Source organism: Carettochelys insculpta, chromosome 1, assembly GCF_033958435.1.
Source record: "Carettochelys insculpta isolate YL-2023 chromosome 1, ASM3395843v1, whole genome shotgun sequence".
Taxonomy (NCBI): domain Eukaryota; kingdom Metazoa; phylum Chordata; order Testudines; family Carettochelyidae; genus Carettochelys; species Carettochelys insculpta.
Window position 1 is genome coordinate 152,175,530 of NC_134137.1, and position 26,348 is coordinate 152,201,877.

General features: G+C 43.1%; 1 protein-coding gene across 1 annotated transcript in view; it reads left to right on the forward strand.

The window, feature by feature from the left end:
• The first annotated feature begins 15,835 nt into the window (after window positions 1-15,835).
• PPEF1 (protein phosphatase with EF-hand domain 1) overlaps window positions 15,836-26,348 on the forward strand; it is a 69,066-nt gene continuing 58,553 nt past the window's right edge. The window contains exons 1-3 of the mRNA XM_074987804.1: window positions 15,836-15,887; window positions 23,271-23,398; window positions 25,274-25,334. Of these exons, the coding sequence (XP_074843905.1) occupies window positions 15,836-15,887; window positions 23,271-23,398; window positions 25,274-25,334 (241 nt within the window). The remainder of the gene's footprint in view (window positions 15,888-23,270; window positions 23,399-25,273; window positions 25,335-26,348) is intronic.

Genomic DNA, 26,348 nt, shown 5'->3' on the forward strand with positions numbered 1-26,348 from the left:
GTATGCTAGATTTCAGGTGCATGTAATTATAGGGGATTACCTAACTTTTGGACAAGCAGCATTTCTTGATGGTTGATCTAGTCACCATGGCTCTCTCATTCAGATGTAGGTTGATGTCTACTAGCTGTTTCAAGAGTCAGCTGTCACTATAACTTATTTCAATGCCTTAATGAGGTATGATATATCTTATGTTCAACAAGACGCTACGTGCATGGGCCTGGTGATGGACGTTGTATGTTCTGCCTGCCATATCTCAACAGTGGGGAGCCTTTTTGTTAATGAAAAGCCGTGTCTTGGGACTGGAACATGGAGGGGTTAACTTGGAAACTGCATTCATTTCTGTTTCCTCAAGTAGCATGGTGTCACGATCACCTTTGGTAATTGGAGAGGTGGCTAAGGCCATTCCTTTTATCAAGTTCCCTTGAAAGCTAGTCACACGAGACCATTGAGACAAAGAACGAGAGACTGTTATTAAGAGAGAGCTGTCAGTTAATAGATATTTGTATCCTATGAAAGCTAAGAATTAAGGATTTTATCTAACTTGCATTGAAATCAAAGGAAGCCTGTGTTAAGACTTCGGTGAAAGTTGGATCAAGCCCTATATCTTATTATTTTGAAGTACTTGAAGCTGCTCACATGCATAAATATAACACATAGGCCGTGTCTATACACCCTCTCTGTTTTGGAGGAGGTATGGAAATCTGTGGGATCAAAATTGCAGATGAGGTGGGGATTTAAATATCCTGTGCATCATTTGCATATTCCTGCAAGATGTGGCCTTCGAAGTGGGGTCATTTTGAGAGTGAGAGTGCTGTGTAGATGCTGGCACTTCGAAATTCCATTGTTCCCACAATGAATTGGGAATAAGGGAATTTCAAAGTCAGGGTTTCCTTTCGATATGCCGGCAATTATGCGTCACTTTCACTTTCAAAATGACCCCACTTCGAAGGCTGCATCTCGTGGGAATATGCAAATGATATTTAAATCCCCACCTCATCTGCAATTTCGATCCCACAGATTTACATACCCCCTCAGAAAGGGGGAGCTGTGTAGACATGGCCACAGAGTAAATATTTTTTTTAAAAAAATGTACCTGCAGAGAGTACAGTAAACCCCTGATGTATGTGATTTCGACTCACATGTTAATTGGATTAATGTGAGTCGAAGTGAATGAGTTGAAGCTCTGCCTGGCCCCCACGGAGCTGGGGGAAGCTGGGGAGCAGCCGTGCCATCCCACCAGTCTGCCCTCGTGACTCCCCTAGCTGTGGGAAGCTGAGAAGCCGTTGCACTGGCATGTCTGTCGGCCCCCTGGCTCTCCCAGCTGGGGGAAGCTGGGGAGCAGCTGTGCCACCCCACCAGTCTGCCTGCCTGATGCCCCAACTGGGGGAAGGTAGGGATCAGTGCTCTGCCCCAGCTCCACCCTTGGGGAGCCACCTGGCTGGTGGGGAGTCCCTGGCAGCAACGGGGCTGGGAGCCGGCCGGAGATGTTCTGCCCCAGCTCCACCCCCCGCAGGGAACCTCCTGGCCGGAGTAGTCCCTGGGAGCAGTGTGGGGTAGGAACTGGCCAGAGCACAGCTCTCCACTCCATCTCCAGCCTCTAGGAGCTGTGGTGGCTCAGAGGAAATCCCCAGTGGTAACTGGGCTGGGAGCTGGATGCAGCACAGCAGCTCCGTCCCAGCTCCACCCCCAGGGAGATGGGGGGCGGTGCCTCCAGCCAGTCTGTGGAGCTAGCTATGGGCACCACCATGCCAGCAACCCCAGCCAGGGACTCTGGTGGAAAGGCAAAGGGGTAGGGACAGCAAGCTCCTCTTTTTTACAAAAACAACACTGGCTGGAACGGTGAACTACAGCACATCTTACAACTCTCATTTTAGCATTCCTTAACTGGTGAATGTTAAGCATGAATGTATGTAATCCAGGTAGTGATTCCCCATGTGCTTCAGTCTCTAAAAAGAAAAGAAAATCTATAACTTTGGAGGTAAAACTTGAGGTTGTGAAGCGCTACAGAAGAGGTGAAAAGGCATGTTGCTGGGCTTAGTGAATCAACAGTGTACAATTAGAGACAATGCAGAGAAACATAAGGAGTCTTTTAAGAGTGCCACATGTTTATCTACTGCCCTTGTAACAGTAACTAGTTCATATGTCTTGGTGAATGTGCAACGTATGTTGACCATGTGGATTGAGCATCAAAATCAGGAAAATGTACTGCTTTCAACCTACGTGATTCGAGCAAAGGCCTGCAGCATTTATTAATTGTTAAAACGTGGTCATCCTGAAGCCAAACGATTTAATGCAAGTACTGGATGGTTTGACAGATTTAAATCACACCACAGATTTCATAATCTCAAAGTGACTGGAAAAGCAGCTGCTGATGATAAAAGTGCTGCAGATTAATTTCCTTCGGTTCTAAAAGCTGCCACTGAAGGGCGGGGTGGGGGGCAGGATCCTAGGTATGTTTTTAACCTGGACAAAACTGGACTTTTCTGGAAGTGGATGCCAAGTCAGACATTTGTGTCAGTTGGAGCAAGTGAAGCTCGTGACTTCAACCTGAAACCGTTGTTGGTTTACCTAGGGCGTTTAAGGGCTATTCAAAGGGACATTTGCCTGTGCATTGCAGAGCTAACTGGAAAGGATGGGTTACTGGGTCATAGTTTGAAGAAAGTTTTTCTAGTCTGCCGCATTTGGAATGGAGGACTTATTGCAACAGGCAAGATCGGCCTTTCAAAACTCTAGTGCTTCTTGATAATGCACCAGGACACCACCCAATCTTTAGCGACCTCAGTGAGAACATTAAGGTCTGTTCCTGACACCAAACACAACGTCCCTAATCCAACCCATGGATCAGGGTGTTATAAAGGCTTTTAAGAGCTATTATCTATGGAGGACATTCCAAATGCTTATCAGTGAGACTCAGACAAATGACAAGACATACGCCAAAGAATTTTGGAAGAAATTTAACATAAAGATCACCATAGATAGACATCATCAGAGAAGCTTGGAATGATGTTCAGGAGAAGTGCCTTAATGGAGTCTGGAAGAATATCTGACCTGAAGTTATGTTACAAGGCATGAGATTATAGAGCTGGCTAAAAGTGTTGGCTTTGAGCAGGTTGATGAGAGAAATGTGACTGAGCTGCTAGATTCCCATCTGGAGAAATTCTCCTGCAAGGATCTTCTTGAGCTGGATAAGGATCCATGAAGAGGAAGAAACCATGGAAGAAAATGAAGAGCCCTCCCCCTCTGCATTCAAACTGTTAGATGGTTACCTAGCTTGCTTTAATGAAAGTGACCCCAATCATGAAAGAATTGCAAAGTTTGTGTGACCGATGAAGGAAGCCAATGCTTGCTACATGGAGCTTTACACAGAGAAGCAGCGCAAGTTGTTGCAGTCTTTCTTGGACAAGTTTTTCAGGAAAAACATTGACACTAGGGTCAACACAATCAACTGACCTTCATCTTCAAGGGGAGAGCCAACTTCCCGATGGCATGAAATAGACTGAAGATTTTTCTACATTGTACTGTAGTTCAGTGCTGTATAGTAAATGGTGTACTGTATGTTTTCTGTATTTCTTATAATACTGTACAGTACAGTACAATAGAGTTATATAAAAGTTCACAGTGTGTGTTTTTGTGATACCGTATGGTACTGAATGTTGTTTTCAAGAAGTTTAATTCTGGTGCATTTGTTCTGGTAGGTAGTAGGTGTAAGCAGTGCTTTCTTTTTTTGGATTGGAGTTAGGCCCCACAGAAACAGTATCTCAAGTTGCGTGTAGCTGAAGTCAGGTATGTCAGATCATTGCTAACATGGGATAACCAGTATAGGGGCTAAGAAAACTGCAGACCTTCTTCTGAATTCCTTTTTTAGAGCAGGAAGAAGGGTTGATACTCTCTTCTGGAAGCAGCAAGGTATTTGGCCTCCTGAGATCCTGACAGACCTTGAGGCTCTGTCAGAGCCTGCATGTTCCCTCTTAGCCTCCTACAATACTCTGTGCTGAAAATATTTCTTTTAGTCCAGCTGCCTGTGGAATCCCCCTTCCCAAACTCTTTAAAGGTCAATTTTGCAGCCAAGGTTCGCTCAGCTGAGGAGTCAGTAAACCTGAGTCTGTTCATAAAGAATCAGCTTGTAGTTAGTTCATGTAGAATTGGGAATGAAGTGTTCAACCACATACACACACATACACTGCTTGTCACACATGTGCATCTCTGACCTTATGCAATATCTGACTCCTTGCTTTCCACAAGGGCTGGGAAAACCATACACGAGTCCACTCTAAGCAGTGTATTTTGCTTACTGCATGTATTTAGTTTAGAAGCATTTCTATGAAGTTCCTCAATATAGTCTTTGGCTCTGTGTACACTAGAGAATTTTGTTGACAAAAATGGTGTTTTGTTGACAAAACCCAGGAAGCATCCACATTACAAATGCATTCTATCAAAATTAAATCAACAGAACGCAGCGCTTCTGTTGACAGCAGAACGCCTGTCTCAGCAGAACCTGTTGACAGGAAGGCAGTGTGGACACTCCAGGGGGCCTCCTATTGACAGACTGGGCTTCCGGGATGCTGGTCAACCCTGTCTGCTGTGCTTCTGGTTGGCCGTTTTGACAACAGGGTGGCTGGGCAGTCCTGCTGCTCTCTGTTGAGAGAGCAGATTACTCTTTCGATTCACTTTGCAATCTGGTTGCAATCTGTCGATAGAAGTTTTGTTGGAAGATACTTCCTAACAGTAGCTTGTGTCGACAGATTGCCCTAGTGTAGATATAGCCTTTGAGTGCCATACAATAACAGATTATAATTGCTTTCTAAAGTATTTCAGCACTAACTGATATATGCAATGCTGTGCTGCTAAATGAAGTTAACAATCTGTATCCCCCCTAAGTGGGACCTTACGTTGGTGCTCACAACAAGGCAGGGCCTAAATTCCCTTTTTTATTTGTGTACCAGTGATGCTCAGATGCAGATTGTTGTTTCACAGTCACTGTGCAATGGCTGTTCTTGAAAGTGATCATATGACTTCAGATTCGAAGCAGATAAGTTGAGCAGCAGATCCTTTTCTCTGTCTGAGATGCAGGGAGCATAGGGACTACACAGCACCAGCAACAGCATCCATACATTTTAGCTCTGTGTCTGCAGCTCCGTGATCCTGTAACAGGCGGGAAGATGGAAAGAGGCTTATTGTGTTATTGTATGTATTTTTAAAGCAAGGCTTAAAAGATTTCATCACAGGAAGCTGTGTAAATGCAAGGAGGGTTGCCCAGCGATGCAGTCTGTGAGCCTCAGAGCCCTACAGAGAACCAGAGGGCTATTCTCCTGCAGATCTACTCCCCTGCCATCCAGTCTGATTCAAAAAAGAGACTTTTTTTTATTCTTCTAAAGACACGTTTGTGGAAGCCCTCTGCATTGCTGAAGCAGAAGAAAACAGGTAATCTACTTGGGGCAAGGGGTTAAAATCACTTCTAATTTACTTTTTTAAAAAGCAAATTAGCTTCTGCACGGCTTTGTGCAGCACATGACAGACTGTGTGTGGTAATATAGGTTATTTTTGCTTACTTCTGTGATGGAAATGAGGGGTTCATCTTAAAAAAAAGTTGTAACTGGATTGGACTAGCTATCCAGAATTTCTGTGCGGGGGAAGACAGAGTGCTTTGTGATCTGAAGTTTTGGAACATATTTCACTTACTTTTTTGTGAGCAAAAATACTATACTTTCCTGATCAGGAACTTGGAGTTAACTTTATTAGTTTTCAGATAGGTTACTGCATTTGTTCTGTATTGATTCCTGGCATGGGTTTTGAGATGCTTAGCAACGTACAAAAATAGTGCAGTCAATACTCTATATAATTCATTTCAAGAAATTAACTGGCTTTTGAATGTAATATTTGTTTTATTTGTAATGGATCCCAGAGCATGAAGTTTGGCTCCAGATGCTCTTGGAGTACATAGTTGGTTTGATCCCAGATTGTGGTGGTGCATATCTCTACATGAAATCTTAACCACTGACTAGTATAGTGAATGAAAATACTGTATAAAACAATAAAAAGAGGTAATGTTTGTAAAGCCCAGAAGGCTTAATTATATTTCCCTAGGAAAAAATGAGTGAATTAATGCTGTGCAACACAAATGATTATGGTGATAATTGCTTTCAGTAAACCGTTAGGATTTCATTTTATTCCAACTCTAAATAAAGTAAAATTGCCCCTCATTTAACTAACTTTACCCCACCTGGCTTCAGGAGAAAAATGCTTAGTAATATAGTTTGCAAATAAACAATATGTCAACACTAAACAATATCATTCTACAGTGTACTCAACAAGAGGAGCTGCACAGAAGTGTTTAAATGCCACAGTGTTGGACATGGCATAATTTCCTTGATAAACAGGTGTTTTGTGGGGTTTGAGGTACAAGAGTGACAAGGGCCATGTATCGTAGGTATTGATCCAGATAATGTCCTGAATCTCCACTTTCTTATTTAGGCGCTCCAGAACAGATTTTGGAAAAGGTTCCCAGATGTTGTAAATTTTATCATTTCAAGATAAAGCCAGTCACTTATGTCTACACTAGTCCTCAGTTCCAGTGAAGAAACGCTAACAGTGTTCTTCCCCAAGCAGTGGTGGAATGTTGCAGGCATGGCGGAATGGCTCATGTATCAGATATAAGCCAGGGGACAGCAACCTTTTGGAGGTGGCCTGCTGAAATTTGACCTTTTGACTTCTGTGGTCCGAGTGCCGGTGATAAGTTTTAAAGTCACTGATAGTTGTACTTGCACCAGCTTTGTTAATACATAAATGAAGATGCAGTGCTTTACTGTTCAGTTTGTGGTTGGTAGCATGAGCTCGTGTTTTGTTAAACCACAGGCGGCATGGCTTTGAGCAAGCTCCTGCCTGCATGGGGTAGGACGGGTGGGGGCTGAGCTCCCGCTTTGCATGCTGATCAAAATCGTCTCGCGTGCCACTCTTGGCAGTGAGCAGTTGCCAAAGCCAGCCCTGCAGTGATAAATGTCCACCATCATATGCACCCAGAAAATCCATCTCCCTCTTGTAATTTGTGAAACCACAAATGTTTTTCTATCAAATATTATTGGAAGAAGTCAGAAATGTCCTGTAGTAGAAATACCGACAGGAATGGGAGAGAGAAGAGTGGACTTGCACAGTGGGAAATGTCCACTGGAACAACCTCCAGAGGGAGTACAACGTACCCTAAAATAAGCTGCATACCAGCAGGGACCCTGTCCTGAGAAAGATGAATTTCAGTCATCATATAGTAAAGTAAAGAAGACACAGAAGGAGTATGCAGGGCAGTGCTTCATTAATAGTGAAAAAGGTGCTGGGGCTCAAGAAATTAGGTGCCAGGGCACAAGCTATTTTTTTATTTTCAAAACTGTGACACAGCAAGCCCAGAGGTGCTGGGACTATGAACTGCCAGGCCTAGGGGTGCTGGGGCTGAGATTTGGCAAGTCCTAGCGCAAATTAAGAAATGATGATGGGGAAGAATGAGACATAAGAGGCTAGTGGCCTTCATCTGCGTGACCTCTGGATCCTCAGTCCTCTCTGGTGTTATATCAGGGATGTTCTGTCTTATATCTGACTACCCTATATCTGACTATCTTTGCCTCAGTCTTCACGGCTGAGGATGTTACAGAGGTTCCTAAATCTGAGCCAGCCTTTTTAGGTGACAAATCTGAGGAACTCACTCAGATTGAAGTGACATTAGAGGAGGTTTTGGAGTTAATTGATAAGCTGAATAGTAACAAGTCTCCAGGACCAGACGGTATTCACCCAAGGGTTCTGAAAGAACTCAAATGTGAAATTGCGGAGTTATTAACAGTGGTTTGTAACCTATCCTTTAAATCCACTTTGGTACCAAATGACTGGAAGACGGCCAATATAACGCCAATATTTAAAAAAGGCTCTAGAGGAGACCCTGGCAATTATAGACCGATAAATTTAACATCAGTACCAGGCAAATTAGTAGAAACACTAGTAAAGAATAAAATTGCAAGGCACGTAGAAGAGCACGAATTGTTGGGCAAAAGTCAGCATGGTTTCTGCAGAGGGAAGTCGTGTCTAACTAATCTATTAGAATTCTTTGAAGGGGTTAATAAACATGCGGACAAGGGGCACCCAGTGGACGTAATATACCTAGATTTCCAGAAAGCCTTTGACACGGTCCCACACCAAAGGCTTTTATGTAAATTAGGTGGTCATGGGATAGGAGGAAAGATCCTTTCATGGATGGGGAATTGGTTAAAAGACAGAAAACAAAGGGTGGGAATAAATGGTAAATTTTCACAATGGAGGAGGGTAACTAGTGGTGTTCCCCAGGGGTCAGTCCTGGGACCGATCCTGTTCAACTTGTTCATCAATGATCTAGAAAATGAGGTAAGCAGTGAGGTGGCCAAGTTTGCAGATGACACCAAGTTGTTCAGGACAGTCAAAACCAAAACAGATTGTGAAGAACTACAAAAAATCTCAGCAAACTGAGTGATTGGGCAGCAAAATGGCAAATGAAATTTAATGTGGGTAAGTGTCAGGTAATGCATGTTGGAAAAAATAACCCAAATTACACGTACTACATGATGGGGTCAAATTTAGCTACGACAGATCAGGAAAGGGATCTTGGAGTTTGGGCAGCAAAATGGCAAATGAAATTTAATGTGGGTAAGTGTCAGGTAATGCATGTTGGAAAAAATAACCCAAATTACACGTACTACATGATGGGGTCAAATTTAGCTACGACAGATCAGGAAAGGGATCTTGGAGTTATAGTGGATAGTTCTCTGAAGACATCCACGCAGTGTGCAGCGGCAGTTAGTAAAGCAAATAGGATGTTAGGAATGATTAAAAAAGGGATCGATAATAAGACAAAAGATATCATACTTCCCCTATATAAAACTATGGTACGCCCACATCTTGAGTACTGCGTGCAGATGTGGTCTCCTCACCTCAAAAAAGATATATTGGCATTAGAAAAGGTTCAGAAAAGGGCGACTAAGATGATTAGGGGCTTGGAACGGGTCCCATATGGGGAGAGGCTAGAGAGACTGGGACTTTTCAGTTTGGAAGAGAGGCGATTGAGGGGTGATATGATAGAGGTATATAAAATCATGAATGGTGTGGAGAAAGTGAATATAGAAAAATTATTTACCTTTTCCCATAATACAAGAACTAGGGGACACCAAATGAAATTGATGGGTAGTAGGTTCAAAACTAATAAAAGGAAATTTTTCTTCACACAGCGCACAGTCAACCTGTGGAACTCCTTGCCCGAGGAGGCTGTGAAGGCCAGGACTCTATTAGGGTTTAAAAAAGAGCTTGATAAATTTTTGCAGGTTAGGTCCATAAATGGCTATTAGCCAGGGATAAAGTATGGTGCCCTAGCCTTCAGAACAAGGGCAGGAGATGGATGGCAGGAGATAAATCACTTGATCATTGTCTTCTGTTCTCCTTCTCTGGGGCACCTGGCATTGGCCACCGTCGGCAGATGGGATGCTGGGCTGGATGGACCTTTGGTCTGACCCAGTATGGCCATTCTTATGTTCTTATGTTACCCATGGAGTCATCTGCTTAGAGCATAACTAATAAAGTGCCGCAAATATATGCTGTGTCTTACCAAACAGTTGCATTCCATGCCCCAAAGATCTTGTCATCTAACTTCATTGAAAGTAAAACATAAGTTTTCAAAAGTGTTAACTAGTTCGGAAGCTTCATTTTTTGTATCTATGCTATACCAGAGTATACTGCTCACCTGCCAGCCTTCATAAAGCAAACTACATATAGTTACAGAGACAACCTGAAAACAGTAATGAAACCTATCTGCATACTTGATACTTACTAGAAGCCACAAACTCCAGCATGGGACTTTGGTAGGTGTCAGTCTTTCCATACCCCTCTTGGACAGTTCATCTGTTTCTTTACAGCACTCAGGCCTTTGATCTCCAGGCTCTGGGAACAGGGAATTACCTAGTCACTGGCCCTTTCCTGAGGACATAGCTTTAAGTCTGCATGTTTGCACAAAGAGGGTTGTGTGTGTAACCCTTCTGGCAGAAGGAGTCGGAAGCAACCAGGGTCAGGTTCAACATCGAGGGATTCCTTTTTATCCATCTCACACAAAACCAGCTTGAGACCCCACCCAATAGCCTGGGAAATTCAGACACCCCTGGGCACCTCTGAGAGGCAATGCTTCCCTCCTCGCAAGCACAGAGTCTGCGTGTAGATAAGAAACTTTTAATGAAAGAGGCAGAAAAGTCATATAGCATAAGCTTGGGAAAATACCACACCCAGAGTTCATAACCAATACTCAAGTAACTATCCCAGCTCATATGGATTGAGCAGTGTCCTTTGCCTCTCAGGCTCACCAGTCCAATACTGTAAAGGTCCAATGCACACACCCAAACTTTCTCCGTAACTTGCTTCAAATGCCCCACTTACAACTCGATCCAGTCCATGCAGGTGCTGACACATCATCCTGATGCATTCCCTCATTGGAGCTGAGGCAATGCCACCTTTGCGCTGCTCCAGTGTTCTGCCTGCTCCCTGCCAGCTGCCCCACCAGCTGCCTGCTGGTCGCGCCTGCCGGCCACCCGCTGCTTCTCTTACTGGCCATCCACCGGTCACACCTGCTGGCCACCCACAACTCCTCCTGCCGGCTGGTCGTTGGTTGAGCCTGCTGCTCACTTCTTCTCTTACCAGCTGTCCGCCGGTCGTGCCTGCCATCCATCTGCTGCTCCTCCTACTGTCCATCTGTGTCTGCCGGACATCTGCAGCTGTCTTGTGGGTTTTTGCTGTAGGCAAAACCCTGTGAGTCCAGCTCTGAGTAATCAATTCCAGCTCATAGTGGCATTCAGTTCAGGGCCTAGCCACAGCATCTCAGTATCCAACAAGGTGGGTTCTCACAGAATACGTATAGACCCAAATTTAGGTCTACCTTTGAACAGTGGGTGGGAGAACTCGTCAAACCAGTCTTACAGCTGTACAGCCAAAAGGCTTCCAGCCAGCTGGTTCAACCACTGTGCCTCCCGCCTTTCACTCTCACAATGCTTTGCGGGGGAGCCCTCTGTAATTCATATCTTACACTGTAGTGATGACTGCCCTGTACCCCCACGAAACTTCAAGCGTTGTTGACACTCCACAATTCTTACACTGGGTGATAGCATAAATTGTGACTTTACAACATGTTGTTTACAGTAGCCAAAACTGCATTGCTTTGCCTGCTCCCATCAGGCTTTGTTTACAAGGTATTACATATGCACACCTTTGCATTTGCATGCTATTGATCTCTGAAGGACATATTCCCCAACTCCTTCAGCAGTATTGAGCTCTTGCTGGCACATTCCTTACATCTATTTTGCATTAACCACTTTCCAGAGATTCCCCAGGAATTTTGCTGTCCTAAAAATTCCCCAGGACACTTAAGCTACGTCTACACGTGAATGCTACATCGAAATAGCTTATTTCGATGTAGCAAACGTCTACACGTCCTCCAGGGCTGATGCCGTCAACGTTCAACGTCGACGTTGGGCAGCACTACATAGAAGTAGGCACTGCAGGGGAGCGTCTACACACCAAAGCAGCCCACATCGAAATAAGGGTGCCAGGAACAGCCCTGTTCGTCTAGACGTGGCGGGCGCTATTTCGAAGTTGACGCGGCTACTTCAAAGTAGCCGGCACCTGTAGACACGGCTTTACTGTCCCCAAAATTGTACAGGTTGTACCTCCGTGGATTGGCACCTTTGGGATCTGAGAGGTCCAGAATATGGGGATTTGCTAGACCAGGGAAGTCAGGTCTTCAGGCTGCCCTCTGGGAGGCTGCCAGCCTGCTGGCTGTGCTTCCTTCCTGCCTCCTCCCCCTGTCCTCAGCTTCCTGCCCCCAGGCTTTGGGGGGGGGGTCTCTTTCACTGGGCAGCCATCCAGAGCTTCCTGCAGGACTCCCCCTCCAGCCTGGCTCCCAGCAGCAGGGCTGTTGATGGGATTCTTTTCCCCAGCAGGGATTCCTGGCCCAGTTCCCCATCACAGCTCTGCTGGTGGGTCTCTGTGCCCCGGCTGGGCTTCCTGGCTCAGCTCCCTGCCGCTGTCTGTGGTGCTCCCCTACTGCAGCCAGGCTCCCCGCTGCTGAGGGGCTGCCAGCAGGGCTCCCTGGCATGGACTGGCACCCTGATGCTGTGGGGCTGTAGGTTTAGCTCCCTGGCCCCAGCTGGGCTCCCTGCTGGGCACCCTACCCTGGCCACGCTCCCCACAGTGGGGCTCCTCGACCCAGCCGCCCTCGCTGTGGGACTGCTCACGGGGCTCCCGAGAGCAGACTGCCAGCGGGGCTCCCTGCCACCGGTGGGGCTCTGCTCCAGTCTCTTGCAGGTGGAGCTCTCTGGTCCAGGTGCCCTCTGGTCCAGCAACAACTGTGGTACTGTCGGGCCAGGGATGTTGACAGAGAGAGTGCCAGATCAGAGAATTTCAGCCTGCACTGTCATCTACTTTTTGGAAGCATGTTTTCTTTAAAAACATAGCAGCTAGAATGGTAACCACCCCATGTCCATGGCTTACTGGTGTGACAAGCTTCTTTTGAAACATGAGGAATACCCTAGTTTTTCATCAGTCAGATTATTAGTGTTTGTTAGTTTGTTTATCCAAGATAATGTGGTTACACTAGGTAGTATTTGCTCAGTATTTTTAAGGAGTAAACAGTTCCATGGAACTTGTTTTCTGTTCTGTGCCACTAAAGGGGTTTCCCTACCTTGCCCTGTCTTGAGACCAGATTCTTCTAGGTCTGGATACTAGATTCAGTAAGATACGTTTGTAGTATGCCTTTAACAGGCTTCTCTGAGCTTGCTCAGGAGCAGAAGATTGGATACTGCCAACAATTAACTGGAACTGGTGTATTCAAGTTGGGTTGCTTCAGGAGCATTCAGATTTCTGCATGCCTGAACAAGGCATTGGTTATTCAGTCATGAGTGACACCAGTTGCTTATGCCTGTTTTTCACCATTCGGCAAAGGCATCAGTTGGATTCACAATTCTTGGGTCAGCTCTCTTTCAGGTGTCCAGCACTTATCAGTGGCCGAAGTGCTGATCTCTTGGCATGCAGGTGGGCTGTTTTTGGAGAAGCAGATCCAGGCTGTTTGAGAAACCTGCCTGAATGTGTGTGAACTTTACCATAAAATACAGTGCTAGTTTTTTTGAAGTGCTTGTTGCTCAGCTCTGATGCCAGCTGTAGGCATTCAGACTGGATGAAGCGGCTCTATGGGCCTGGGTTTGACAGTAGCAGTGAAGGCTGGTAGGAAGACCAGGACCAGGATCAGTGTAGGGTTGGAAGGATTCTGTGTTTCAACCTCTTTGTTTCAGCCTTCATTTTCCAATATTTGTGCTCAAGTTTCTGCCTCTCTCCCTACATCTGGTGCATAGTGTCTGAAAATTGAGGAGGCAATGGGGAGGAAGGGACCATTTGGGGAAGAATATTATCAGTGTTTGGGGCTAATATGCAATAATAATGGCTCACAGATATTTGTCCTGTGAGCAGAGTGTTGTTCTGCTGTGGCAGCTTTGGAGTTTGATGCAGTTGAAGAGGCTTCATGGTTGAATCAGGATTGTGTGGGTCTTGGCACCTGGGTGCTGGGAGGATTCTGATTACTTCCTTAGTGAGATGATGGTCTGCTCAAGATGGAGGCCAGGCTGTGATGTCCTCAATACTGTCATCTAATCTGAAAAATAGGAGCTACCTGTGATTGGCCATGTCAGTCGGACCCATGATGACCTGTTAAAATCCTAGAGAGGCAAGTTCAGAGGCGGTGTGCAGTGCAATGAACACTTTGTGGTGCAAAGAGAGAAGCTGAATAAATGTAGACATTAAAGCTGATGATTTCCTGAAAATTACTGTTAAAGCCACTTGTTCAGGGTTTCACAATAACTCCATTCAAAGCACTGGAGTTGCCAGATAATACCCCCAACTCTGTGAAGTGTCTTCCACATCAATGACTTCGGAAACTGGGCAATGGCAACCTTGGCATTTTTAGATCATACTTTTGTCTTTTATAGGAGTATTTGGTGACAACAAAAATGTTACATTAGAAGTGTTTTGGTTTCTGATCCTACAATATGGTAACTTTGTAGACAGTACGAGCTGGTCTAACATTTGCTTTTATCTGTCTCTTCATGTCTTTCTCCTTGTTTAGTATAATGGTAAAATAGCAAAAAAGCAGTAGTCAGTCATTTATTCTGTTATTTATGCTGCATCATTTAGGATGGTTGGAGAGTGTTTTTCTTTTTGTTTTGAAATCTTTTGAAAGGTTATTAAGTATAATAGGCACAATAATTTAGTCATACAAGTTTTTGCTACACAATTATAGGAAAGAGGAGTTAAAGTGTGATCAGATAAGGAGCTTAGGCTAAATTATAACCCAATAATCCTAAAATTTGTATAATTGTAAGGTGACCATCTGTCCTGTATTAGGTGGGACAGTCCCGTATTTGGGATGCCAAAAAGGCGTCCCTACTTATTTTTTTAAAGGGACAAATTGTCCCATATTTGGGCCCTCCTCCACTGACCTCTTCCGCCAGCAGCTGCGCAGGCACAGCTGCTGGCGGGAGTTACTTCCCTGAGCCTGTGAGGAGCGTGGGTGGCTGCCAAGTCCCTGCTTCTTCTCCGGGGCTCAGGGAGCATTGATGGCTGCTGCTTCTCTGGGCTCCTAGGGAGGGCCAGTGGCTGCTGACTCCTTCCCAGCTCCCCGGGGCTTGGTGGAGACAGGAGGAGCTGTCCCTCCTCCCACATCTCCCTGCGCGTATTTGGGACGAGGATATATGGTTGCCCTACGTAATTATGTTGGCTCAAGAACTTTTACCAGATTTATTTGTGAGTGAAATTCACTAAGTTGAACTCATTGACTGGGACTCATGTTACAAATTTGTTAATGATGTGAATTAGGGAGTGGATGAACAAACACAAAGAAGCACCTAGAAGACAGCATTATAAAATGCACTTGTTCATTTATTTGACAAAATGTGTTTAGTTTTGTTTACCGTGATTCATAGTAAATGTACTGCAGTGTATTTAGGAAGAATAAGTGAATTCTTATTATGATGTACCTCTCTAAGTCATTGTCTCTGTTAAGTCTTTGCAAGGTGTCACCTTATATTGTGTTCAAGTGAATTTGGAAAGTAGATAGAAACAAAATATAGATTAAAAAGCTTCTTCTGTACTTAGAAGAACTGGCAAACAGCCTTCTGGTTTGGTGAGAGGCTAAGTGCTCTGCAAAGGTAAATGGTAGGGCAAGTAACCTAAAAATTTATTTTGTTGGTTTAACAGTTGTAATATCATTTGCGTTTAATTTCATGTTTGTTATGTTCCGATACACTAGTTTTCAAATCACAATAAAATACAATTTCTCCCGAGTTTCCTGTCACTGGTAGTAAAGCTTTCAGTAGCTCACTGGTACATGATACCTTTCAGCCAGTGTGTAGCATTTTGTTCAGAAAAGGAAACTTCATTCATAGAAGTTCACCTGACCCAAATGCAGGCAACAGCAATACAAGGCTACTGCTGCTGAGTTCTGGAGACTAACCCTACACTCTTTGTTAGATTCAATTTCCACATCACATGACATACAGTATTTCATAACGAGCTTTAATGATCTCTGCTGAGTTGCACCATAGATGCCATGCTGTTAACCACTATCTTTTCTGTTGCCTCTCCTGCGCCTCTTCTTCATTAGCACTAATAACTGGAATGAACCAGCTTGGGGTGGTGTGCTGCATCGTAAATGGAACATAAAGGAAATGTTTGTAATGCCGTTGGATAAGAAAAATCTATTGCTTAAGAGGAGAAATTAAATTGGTGTACAATCTGCACTAGAGCCATGGGATGTGGCACTTCTGTGACTGGGAGTCGGGGAAGAAAGTCAGAGAGAGGTAGGTGATGAACCTGTGCAATTTGTTATCCTTGTTATCCTTTGTTAACAGTGAAAAAGAAATAAAGGGTTGCACCTTTCTCCTCAATTCTGTTGTCAGGTAGTGACTTAGATTTTGTTTTAAATGCTCTTCTTTAAAGAACATTGAACTTTCAAATTTTGGTTAAGGTTTGGAGGCAACTGGCAGAATGACTCTAATAGATAAAAGGAAAATGAAATCAGTTACAGTCAGAATTAGAAAGTGCACTACAGAAAGGCTAATCTGCAAAATAGTGTTTTGTTTAATGTCTTACTTAATGTCAGTCTTTTGGTTGACAAACATCTTTGATTCTTAGGTAAAGATTCAGTTAAAAGTTTGTTCAAAAAATGTCACATTGTGGTACAGGTTGAACCTCTCTAGCTTGGCACCCTCAGGACCTGACCAGTGCCAAAGGAGAGAATTTGCTGGACCACAGGTGGTAAATATTGTCTAGCACAGTGTTTTCCAAAGTGTGGTCCACAGCCCAGTACCAGTCCTTGGGAAAAAAATATACCAGTCCTTAGAAAATATAGAAATTATCGCTATGTACTATTATTATTATTGTGAATAAATAATAAACAGTGAAAATGTATTCATTTTTCATTTTTTTATATGCACTTATATTTTGGGGCCGCAAAAAAAGGTACTGAAAAAAAATGGGTCCAAACGATATAAAGTTTGGGAAACCCTGGCCTAGCACGTTACCAATACTTCTACTGCTTACTGAGCTCTTAAAAGACTTTTGGGGTAAATTAGAGCCAGTTAACATAGAACATTGAGAGCCAGGGCTGGTAGCTGTAAACACATTTTATGGGACCATGGGAAAATTGGCCACACCCATAGGTGGTCATGCAGCTAACTAAAATCATGTTGGATTATGTATGTTGCTGGACAACAGTGCCAGGTTAGAGACGTTCACCTTGTATATACTAACGGTGCTTGACAGAGAGCTAGAATGTGCCCAGATTCTGCACAATGCTTGAGGGGGTGGAGTAAGCTGGAGGAGCCAAACTTTTCCATTTCACATGCCTGGCATAAGGTTTATTATTATTTCTATTACAATAGACAGAGCAGTACTACTTTTGTGGTCAGGGATAGCTCAGTGCTTTGAGCATTAGCCTGCTAAATGCAGCATTGTGAGCTCAATCCTTGAGGGGTCAGTTAGCAATCTAGGGCAAATAAGATTGAAAAAAAAAACTGAGGGGAATGATGCTTGAGGGCAGGGGACTGGACTCAATGACCTTCTGAGGTCCCTTCCCAGCTCTGTGAGATGTGTACCTCCATATATTATTATAATTATTATTATATAGGCCCAATCAGGAAGCAAAGCTTCATGGTGTTTGGTGCTGTACATACACATGGTAAGAAACAGTCCCTACCTGGAAGAGCTTTGCAGTCTGCTAGACAGAATAAAGAAGCTGGTATTTTTCTGCTCATTTTACAGATGAGGAACAGAGACACAGGCATAGATATTTTAAAGGACATGTCTAAGGTCACACAGTGGGATGAACAGAGAGGGATGTCTTCTCTAGTCCAGTGAGAATTGCACTAATATGCTTATAGGGGAGGGGTTCGGTGGTGCAGGGACCACTCCATCAGACCACTCCTTAAGAAGCAAATGCTTCAAGAGAGGTGGAGGAGCTGACAAACCATGATTCTGTCAGAACTTCTGCACTTCACGGCAGAGGCATGGAGTAGCCAGCCCCGTTCTAAAGCTGGAATAGAACTATTTCTACTTGTTTAATAAAACCTTATTGGCTCTATACACCTAACCTCTTTCTCCAGTGCTGTTCTTTTGCTATCAGACATTAAAAAATACAAATGGGGTGGAGCAAAAATTAAACTGTGCCAATGTGTCATTTCATGTATTTGACAATAATATTTATTAAAAAAATGGTGAAATGTTATAATGCATCTACTATCCCTAGGTTATATATATTTTCATATTCATTAGTGACATGCATTTTATAGGGAGCTGGCTGCTTTTAAAGACCTCCCATAAACAAAAAAATACGTTTTTCTTTTTAACATGGCAGCTTTAGTGTGCCAGACCACTTTGTGAAGATGGTGTTCCATCTAATTTGGTAGCAGCTAAATGACCATAATAAAATGAGTGCAATTGTTAATAAATATGCAAATAAATATTTATATTCTCAGTCTTTAAGTCATGGTTTTCAGCACAACTGCTTTTGAAAATAATTTATTCTTTGTCTGAAGTGGACTGTGTTCAGTGTTTCTGTAATAGAACTATATCAATTTTTCAGAAAGAGATTCTCAGCGTGTATAAGTCTGGTGTGAATGACTTCAGTGGAGCTATACTGATCTGCTCCGGCTGAAGAGCTGACCCATAGTCTCCAAGTGGGCTTGAAAACACCTTTTTTGCTGGTGGCCCATGGAAGGAAGCTCCATAGCTTTTCTGCGCTTTGGCACTTCGGAGGCTATTCTGATTTTTGAAGTGGACTTTGTGTAATGATGGTTGTGCTATGCATCCTTTGACGTTTTATGTTGAGTGAGAATATCAGAGCTAGTGTTCAACTAATTATGCTCAGAGAAAAGTCGCAGATGCTACAATGTCAGGAAATTCATGGCTTTGAACCAATCAGACATCCAGCAGTTAAGAGACATTTAAAGGGGGCTTGTTCTTATGAGTTAGGCTAGTCTCTTCCCTAGATGGACTGACTTGGTCCTTGTCCATGCTGGAATTTTTACCTCTAACTATATTGCTAGAATTGAAATGGCAAAACAAACAAATATACCCCCCAAAAAAGAAAAAAAAAGTACCCTAGTGCAGTAGAGATATGCCATTGGAGCTTATTCTGGTTTGAGGATAGGCATAAGCAGTACTGATATAACTGCATCCACATTAGCGGTTTTACTGTGTATAACTATGTTGGTAAAAAAAATCACACCCTTAACCAACATAACTTGCCAATGTAGATCAGCCCTTACTCCTGAGGTTAGTCAGAGTGTGCAGCAAATGGTTCTTTATATTCATAGAATCATAGGGCTGGAAGGGACCTCAGGAGGTCCTCAGGAGGTCAAGTAAGATCAACCCCAACTAAGTCATCCCAGCCAGGACTTTGTCAAGCCAGGATTTAAAAACCGCAGGGGATGGAGAATCCACCACCTCTCTGGGCAACACATTCCAGTGCTTCACCACCCTCCTGGTGAAGTAGTTTTTCCTAATATCGAATCTACTCCTCTCGTCCTGTAACTTGAGACCATTGCTCCTTGTTCTGCCATCTGACACCACTGGGAACAGTTTCTCACCCTCCTCTTTAGAGCTCCCCTTCAGGAAGTTGAAGGCAGCTTTTAAATCACCCCTCAGTCTTCTCTTCTGTAAACTAAACAAGCCCAGATCCCTCAGCCTATCCTCATAGGTCATGTGCTCCAGCCCCTTAATCATTTTTGTTGCCCTCCGCTGAACCTGCTTGAGCACATCCACATCCTTTTTATACTGGGGGCCCCAAAACTGGCACAATGTTCCAGATGTGGCCTCACCAGTGCCGAAGAGAGGAGAACAACCACTTCTCTAGATCTGGTTGAAATGCTCCTCCTAATGCACCCTAATATGCCGTTAGCCTTCTTGGCTACAAGGGCACCCTGTTTACTCATATCCAGCCTTTCATCCACCATAACCCCTAGGTCCCTTTCCGTCATACTGCTGTTCTTTATATTCTCCAATATAGATAGGCAGATGAAGCAACAATCAGGTGTGAATAGTTGTCTCTCCATTGCTGATCTCTTCTATGGCCTATTCTCTGTTAAGAAAAAAAAGTAAACTTGGTTTTATTTGTTTTCTGATTTTTTGTGATTTTTTTTACATTAATATGAAACAACCCATTATCTCTTCCACTTCAGTCCCCACTGTAAACCATTATAATGGCTTTTTAATTTTTTTTTTCTGACCAGCGACTGGACATAACTGTCTGTGGTTCGACAGGGGCTGGAGCACAATACACTTCATTGATTTCTGGCAGGAATCCATCCTAACAGAGCAAGACAGGGCAGAAACCGTGGCTGCTGTAACTTGTACCCCTACAATCACAGAAGGCGTAAAGGTGCTTCTGACTGTTTCAGATACTCTGAGCCTGAGCTGTGTGTATGTGTGCAACTTGGGGTAAGTGCTAGGGGCTTGATTCTCTATTGCGCTGTGCAGTCCCTTACACCTTGTAAAATGAGTGTGAAACACCACCATTTTGTGCTCCCTTTGTTCTCATGTGAATGGACAAGGTGCAGGGCACTGGAGAATCAGGCACCATGTGTAATACTCCACAATGAACAAGAGCAAGTCTTTATACCCATGTCTAGCCACTCAGGTATGGTCAGGACTGTGGTCTAAAAAGAGGTGAGTTGTCTGAGAAAGGCTTGGATTTAAATTCAGTTCTGAATGTGTGTATGTGGGGCATTAGCTACCAACTTCCACTCTGGCCTGACCCCTGTTACAAAGCAGGAATACCTTGGTGGCCCTGTGGTACAGTGTTATTATTAATGCACGATTGCGTTTCCTTGGCTCTCCCTTTTCTGCTCAATCACTTTCATACCTTGCACTGAATTGTTGTAACGTTCTGTGCCTGTGCTAGGTGGGATCAAGCCAGGGGTGAGCAAAGTGGGGAGTCGGCCCCCTCTGGGGGCATGAAAATTTGTAAGGGGGGCAAAGCACAACTGGCTGCTGGGTCTCAGACTCATCCATCTCATTAAAATGTTGAAATATGTTTCTGCTTTTTATGTATGTGTATTCATGCTTATATGCCAATAAATAAAGATTTTACATTCTTCCGACTTATTTTCTTACACATGCTGAAAGGTTTTTTTTTTCACATGAGCATAACTGAAATTTCTGTTGGTTTGGATTACATTAGGCAGGTTGGGGAGACCCTGCTAATTTCAGGGTCAAAAAGTGGGGCCAGCGTAAAAAGTTTGCTCACACCTGAATTAAGCTTTTTAGTAAGAGCTTTAAATTTTAACCATAAACTAGAGTAATATAAACTTTTACCTCTTATATATGCTGTAAGTTCTTTGGGACAGGACTGCCTTTTAGTTTTGTATTTATACAGTGCCTGTCAAAATGGGCTCATAGTCCATGACTGACCTTTTAGGTACTATGGTAATACTAATAGTGAATAATAACTACCTAATAAAGTTCCTTTAATTTTGGGGGGTCAGGGTGGGGAGAGGAGAATGGGAAGAGCTATTTTATTATTAGTGCAACTTCCCAAGCCTTTCTCTGATTCCTGTCAAGTGGAATTGCATCAGTTAATTTTTTTAAAATTATATATGGACCAAATGTTGTCTTAGAGGGTCCAATAAGGAAACCTACCCTACAAATATAAATGGCAAAGTTTTAAACTGTGCAATCTAAAATAAAATTATAATTATGATTTAAGATTTTTTCTGCTACTCTGTGGGGAAATTAAAGGTCAGTAGATAAGAAATATGCATGTATTTTGAGGAAAGCTCATTAACTGAATAATAAATATATAGTCAAAACACACTCAATGCCACTCTGATGTGAAGCAGACAGGACTTTTAGTATAGTAAAATTAGTCTTCTAGATAATTGCTTTACAAAACCGCTGAATGGAGCTGTCAATGGCACTTGCAAACATGGATCAATATCTTCAAATTAGGCCTGCCTCAGCCTTGTTGTTTTTAATGGGCATGGTAGCTGACTATGACCTTTGAAAGTCAATCAATTTATTTAGGTGCCTAACTTTTGGCAGCTGATTTTTAAAACTGGGAATGTCAGGTGTCCTACCATGACCCCTCTGTGCAGGGACCAGTGTGCTGTGGGTGGACCCTATTGTTTGGTCTCACATGCTTCTTTGCCATCACAGTTGAGGTAGAATCTAGTCAGTGTTTCTTGTGCTGGGACCTTAGGGCACACTCTCAAACTCAGACCTCTTGTCTGACACCCTTACTTAGGACATGGGGCATCTCTGCCCAACCACCCTGGAATCAGTATCTGAGACCTCTCCATCCTCCCTGTCCCCACATAGTCACTTACAATAGCTTCCTCAGAGTTCGCTCTACACCAGTGGTCCCCAAACAGTAGGGTATTTCCACCACCCTGGGAGCCAAAGAGGAACATATGAAGGAGCATGATTGTGTGTGCGCCAGGCCCCACAGGGGACGTGGAGGGAGCATAACCCAGCCCTGCTCTGCCCCCACCTCCAGTCTGGCCCAGCATCTGGCCTTGGGTTGGCCCCAGTTCCAGCGTCCAGTCCCTGCCATTGGTCTTGGTCCCAGCCATAGCCCTGACTCCTGTCCCAGAGTAGGTGCAAACACATTCCATTATTGGGAAGAATGAGAAGAATACAGCCTTAGTCCTGGGATTTCTTAATGACAATCATTTTACACCTAACAAATGCTAGAGAGTTACAGAGATCTACAAAACAGCCAAAATCCTGAAGTACCCCTTCTCCTCAGTATAAAGGATAGTGGTAAAAGGACTCTTACATTATATTTACTAGGAGGGTTTAACAGAGTAGCTACACCGGCAAACCCATTTAATATACCAGACCTAAATGAGATTGATAGGTAGATGAATGTTTTTTATTCTGTTTGTTAAAACAAACAAACAAACAAAAAACAACACTCCCCCCCGCCCAAAAAAAAATACCACACCTGAATTGAATTGCTTTAAATTTCTTCAGAAGAAAAGCATGCATGTGCCATGGTAATTCTGTTTGGAAACATGTTTATCAAACCAACTGTCAAGTGAGAGAAAAAAAAAGATAAAGTGGGCCTAACACAGCAGAAAAGACAATGATTTCTGTTCAAGAAAGCTGTTATAAACTCCATTGTGGTAATATACTCTTACAGCTGGCAATGACCTTGGCTTTTTACAGAAGCTTGAAAAAAGAGCTCTCCATACTACAGGTAGAGAAATGGCTGAACAGCCAATTTGGGGGAGAGTTAAGAGAGATAAATAAGTTAGACCCACTGGAATAAAGCTCTTTGGTGAACGCTTAGAGCCATAATTGGCAGTGTCAAAGTATGTGCCACATCCAGGTATTTCTATTTCAAAAGGAAATTTGAGGTGGTGTGCAAAAAATGAGTCTTGAACCAGGCCCGGTTTGATAAGATCACAGGTATTGTCTGTAAAAATCACAGAGTATATGCAGTAGATTCTGTGTATATAATCTTAAAGCACCCCCTTTGGTACACAGCCACACCTGAATACTGTCTGGGGAATAAGATTGTGTCAACCAGAGAAAAATGTATTTGTTGCTGAAGAAAATACAAAGGAGAGGTATCTCTGGTGTGAGGGTGTAGTATGTAAAATTTGGCACTTTTTCTGTATTTACAGAAGCTGCATAATAGTGTTGTTTCATAGTCCTTTTGTGATTTTGTGTTTTGGCAGTGATTAAAGCAGCTATCCTCATTCAGAGATGGTATCGGTGTTACATGGCCCGACTAGAGATGAGACGACAATATGCTTTTAGCATCTTTCGGTCAATTGAATATGCTGAAAAACAAGCTCAGCTACAGGTCCGTACTTCTGGGTTTTTGGGATAACAGTTGATGGAAACATGAAGATCACGCTTTCCAAAAATGTGTACCTGAGATGCGCAAACAAAATGGATATCTGCATGTGTAGATTGCAGCTTCCCGGTTGTGTGCCAATTGAATGTTTTGTGCATTAGGTTCAAAACTAATAAAAGGAAATTTTTCTTCACACAGTGCACAGTCAGCCTGTGGAACTCCTTGCTGGAGGAGGCTGCGAAGGCCAGGACTCTATTAGGGTTTAAAAAAGAGCTCGATAAATTTTTGCAGGTTAGGTCCATAAATGGCTATTAGCCAGGGGTAAAGTATGGTGCCCTAGCCTTCAGTACAAGGGCAGGAGATGGATGGCAGGAGATAAATCACTTGATCATTGTCTTCTGTTCTCCTTCTCTGGGGCACCTGGCATTGGCCACTGTCGGCAGACGGGATACTGGGCTGGATGGACCTTTGGTCTGACCCAGTATGGCCGTTCTTATGTTCTTATGTGCATTCAGTTTCTTGATTTGTTTAAAAATAGAAAGGTGGAAATCAAATATCAGACTGGCTCGCTCTTCCATTCAGTGCAGTAACCTATCTCTGACAGGGGCCAGTATCAGAAGTTTCAAAAGAAGGCGCACAAACTCTGTAGTTAAAATTATGAAATAACGTGCTTGTAGGGGAAGTTTCTTCCTAACCCCCAGCAGTTACAGCTTTTATAGCTTGTTTATAGCTTTTTTCCCTGTAGTCCATTTGTTTGATAACTAAGGAAAGGAGGATGGTTTTGTAATTAATATTCTGGACCAGGATTAAAGAGATCTGGATTTGGTTACTGGCTCTGCCACAGACTTCCAGTGTGACTTTGAGCAAGTCAGTTAATCTCTCTGTGCCTCAGTTCAGTAAAATAACGTAAAATAATTCCTTTCTCACAATCTAAACAAAAAAGCAGTCCACTAGCACCTTTAAAGACTTACAGAATAATTTATTAGGTGATGAGCTTTCGTGGGACAGACCCAGTTCTTCAGATCTTCTTTTGATCTGAAGAAGTGGGTCTGTCCCACGAAAGCTCATCACCTAATAAATTATTCTGTTAGTCTTCAAAGTGCTACTGGACTGCTTTTTTGTTATGATATTATATAGACTAGCACAGCTATCTCTGTGTTACTATTTCTCACAACCTGTTTAGCTGGCTAGTGCTTTGGGGCAAATGTTTCCTCTTGCTATTTGTACAGCACCTAGTCCACTAAGGCTACTGTAATACAAACAAACAATCATCCTCGTCAACATTTGGAAGAGAATGACAATTTGTGCACTAACCTAGAGTTAAAAACAGGGCGGAAATTTCTGTCCCTTATATTTTTCTACATTTTTCTTCAAAAATACAGTTCAATTTTTGGTGTTTTACAGTTTTATAATGTGTTTTTTAATGAATTTTTACAAAACATTAAATTACTACAGTCAATATATTGACTTGACTTGTATTGATTTCAATATGTTGATTTTTAATCAAGGCAGTGCTTGATTTCAAAATGTGGTCCCTTTTTAGTGTGTTTATTTTTGTTTTACATAGCTGAATGCCTTTTGGATAATGTTCATTCCATTCAGAAAATGAAAATTAGCTTTAAAGGAGGTTGTTGAATTTAATTAGTATTTGTTTATGAATCAGCATCAGCCCAGTAGCACTCAGTAAGGATGAGGGAGAAGGCCACAACTATTATGGGAGAACAAGGTGCTATTGTTATCATAATCTAGTGATCCAGAGCCAAGGTATCTCTTTATCATTTTGTTTCAGAGTCCTAATTAGTGGGAAAAGAATAAAGAAAAATAAGAAATCGTTAGTGTTTGTCTCATCTCAAATGATCAGTGTATATTTTTGTTTTTCAGCTGTCTGGATTTTTTGCATTCATGCTGGATCACTTTACTCATCTCAATGAGACTGATAGAGGTAAGGATAAGAAGCAGTCTGATATGAAAATTCCAGTTTAAAAACAGACATTAGAAGGTGACTTGTCTTCATGGTGCTTACATACATGCAAGCATCCTGCCACACGACTGGAATGAGATTTGGAGTTTCCTATGCTGTGATGAAAATGTGACCCTCTAAATGCTGACCCTGATTTGTATTTTATATATATGTATATACACACTAGCAGAGGTACCCAGCGTTGCTCGGTTCTTCAACTGAAGTAATGTTTTGAAAATAAATGCAAAATGTACATGCTTTTTTCGATGATAGTGTTGTTCAAAAGTGAAGATAAGTAAAGACTGGAGTGAGGGTTCAGGGGTGAGGAGAGGGAGGGGTTTGGTGGCTATTGCAGCAGCTCTTCCAGGGGGACCGGGGTAGAGCTCTATATCCAGCGGCTCTCCCAAAGGGGCCAGGACTGCACTCCCCATCCACTCAGGTCCAACTGTGCTTTGTATAGATCGGTGCAATATCTCATCCATCGCTGCACAATCTTCTCCCTGTTCATGAGCACTTCTTCGTTCTCATCTTCAATCGCCATCTGTTTTGGTTGCCATTTCCTATTAATATACCTAATTGTCTTATACACCTCCCTGGTCTTACATTCGCCATAGTACCTCTGTATATCTTCACATTGCACCTCCTTATCCTTTATGGCTGCTTTCCTTATCTCATTGCATTTCACTCTATATTGCTGTTCTGCCATCTCAGAAACATCTCTTCTGATCTTCAACACTCTCTTCTCTTGAACCAACTTCAGTGTCTCCTGGGTAATCCACTTCTAAGCTGTAGCCACATGTGGCAAAAACTTCGAAATGGCCACGCAAGCGGCCATTTAGAAGATTACTAATGAGGCGCTGAATTGAATAGGGTTAGCATTAGCATCAGGACACTTTAAAACATACACGGCTTTGCCCGGATACACGGGGGTCCTTTTTGAAAGGACCCCGCACATTCAAAGTCCCCTTATTCCTCTCAGCTGAGGGGAATAAAGAG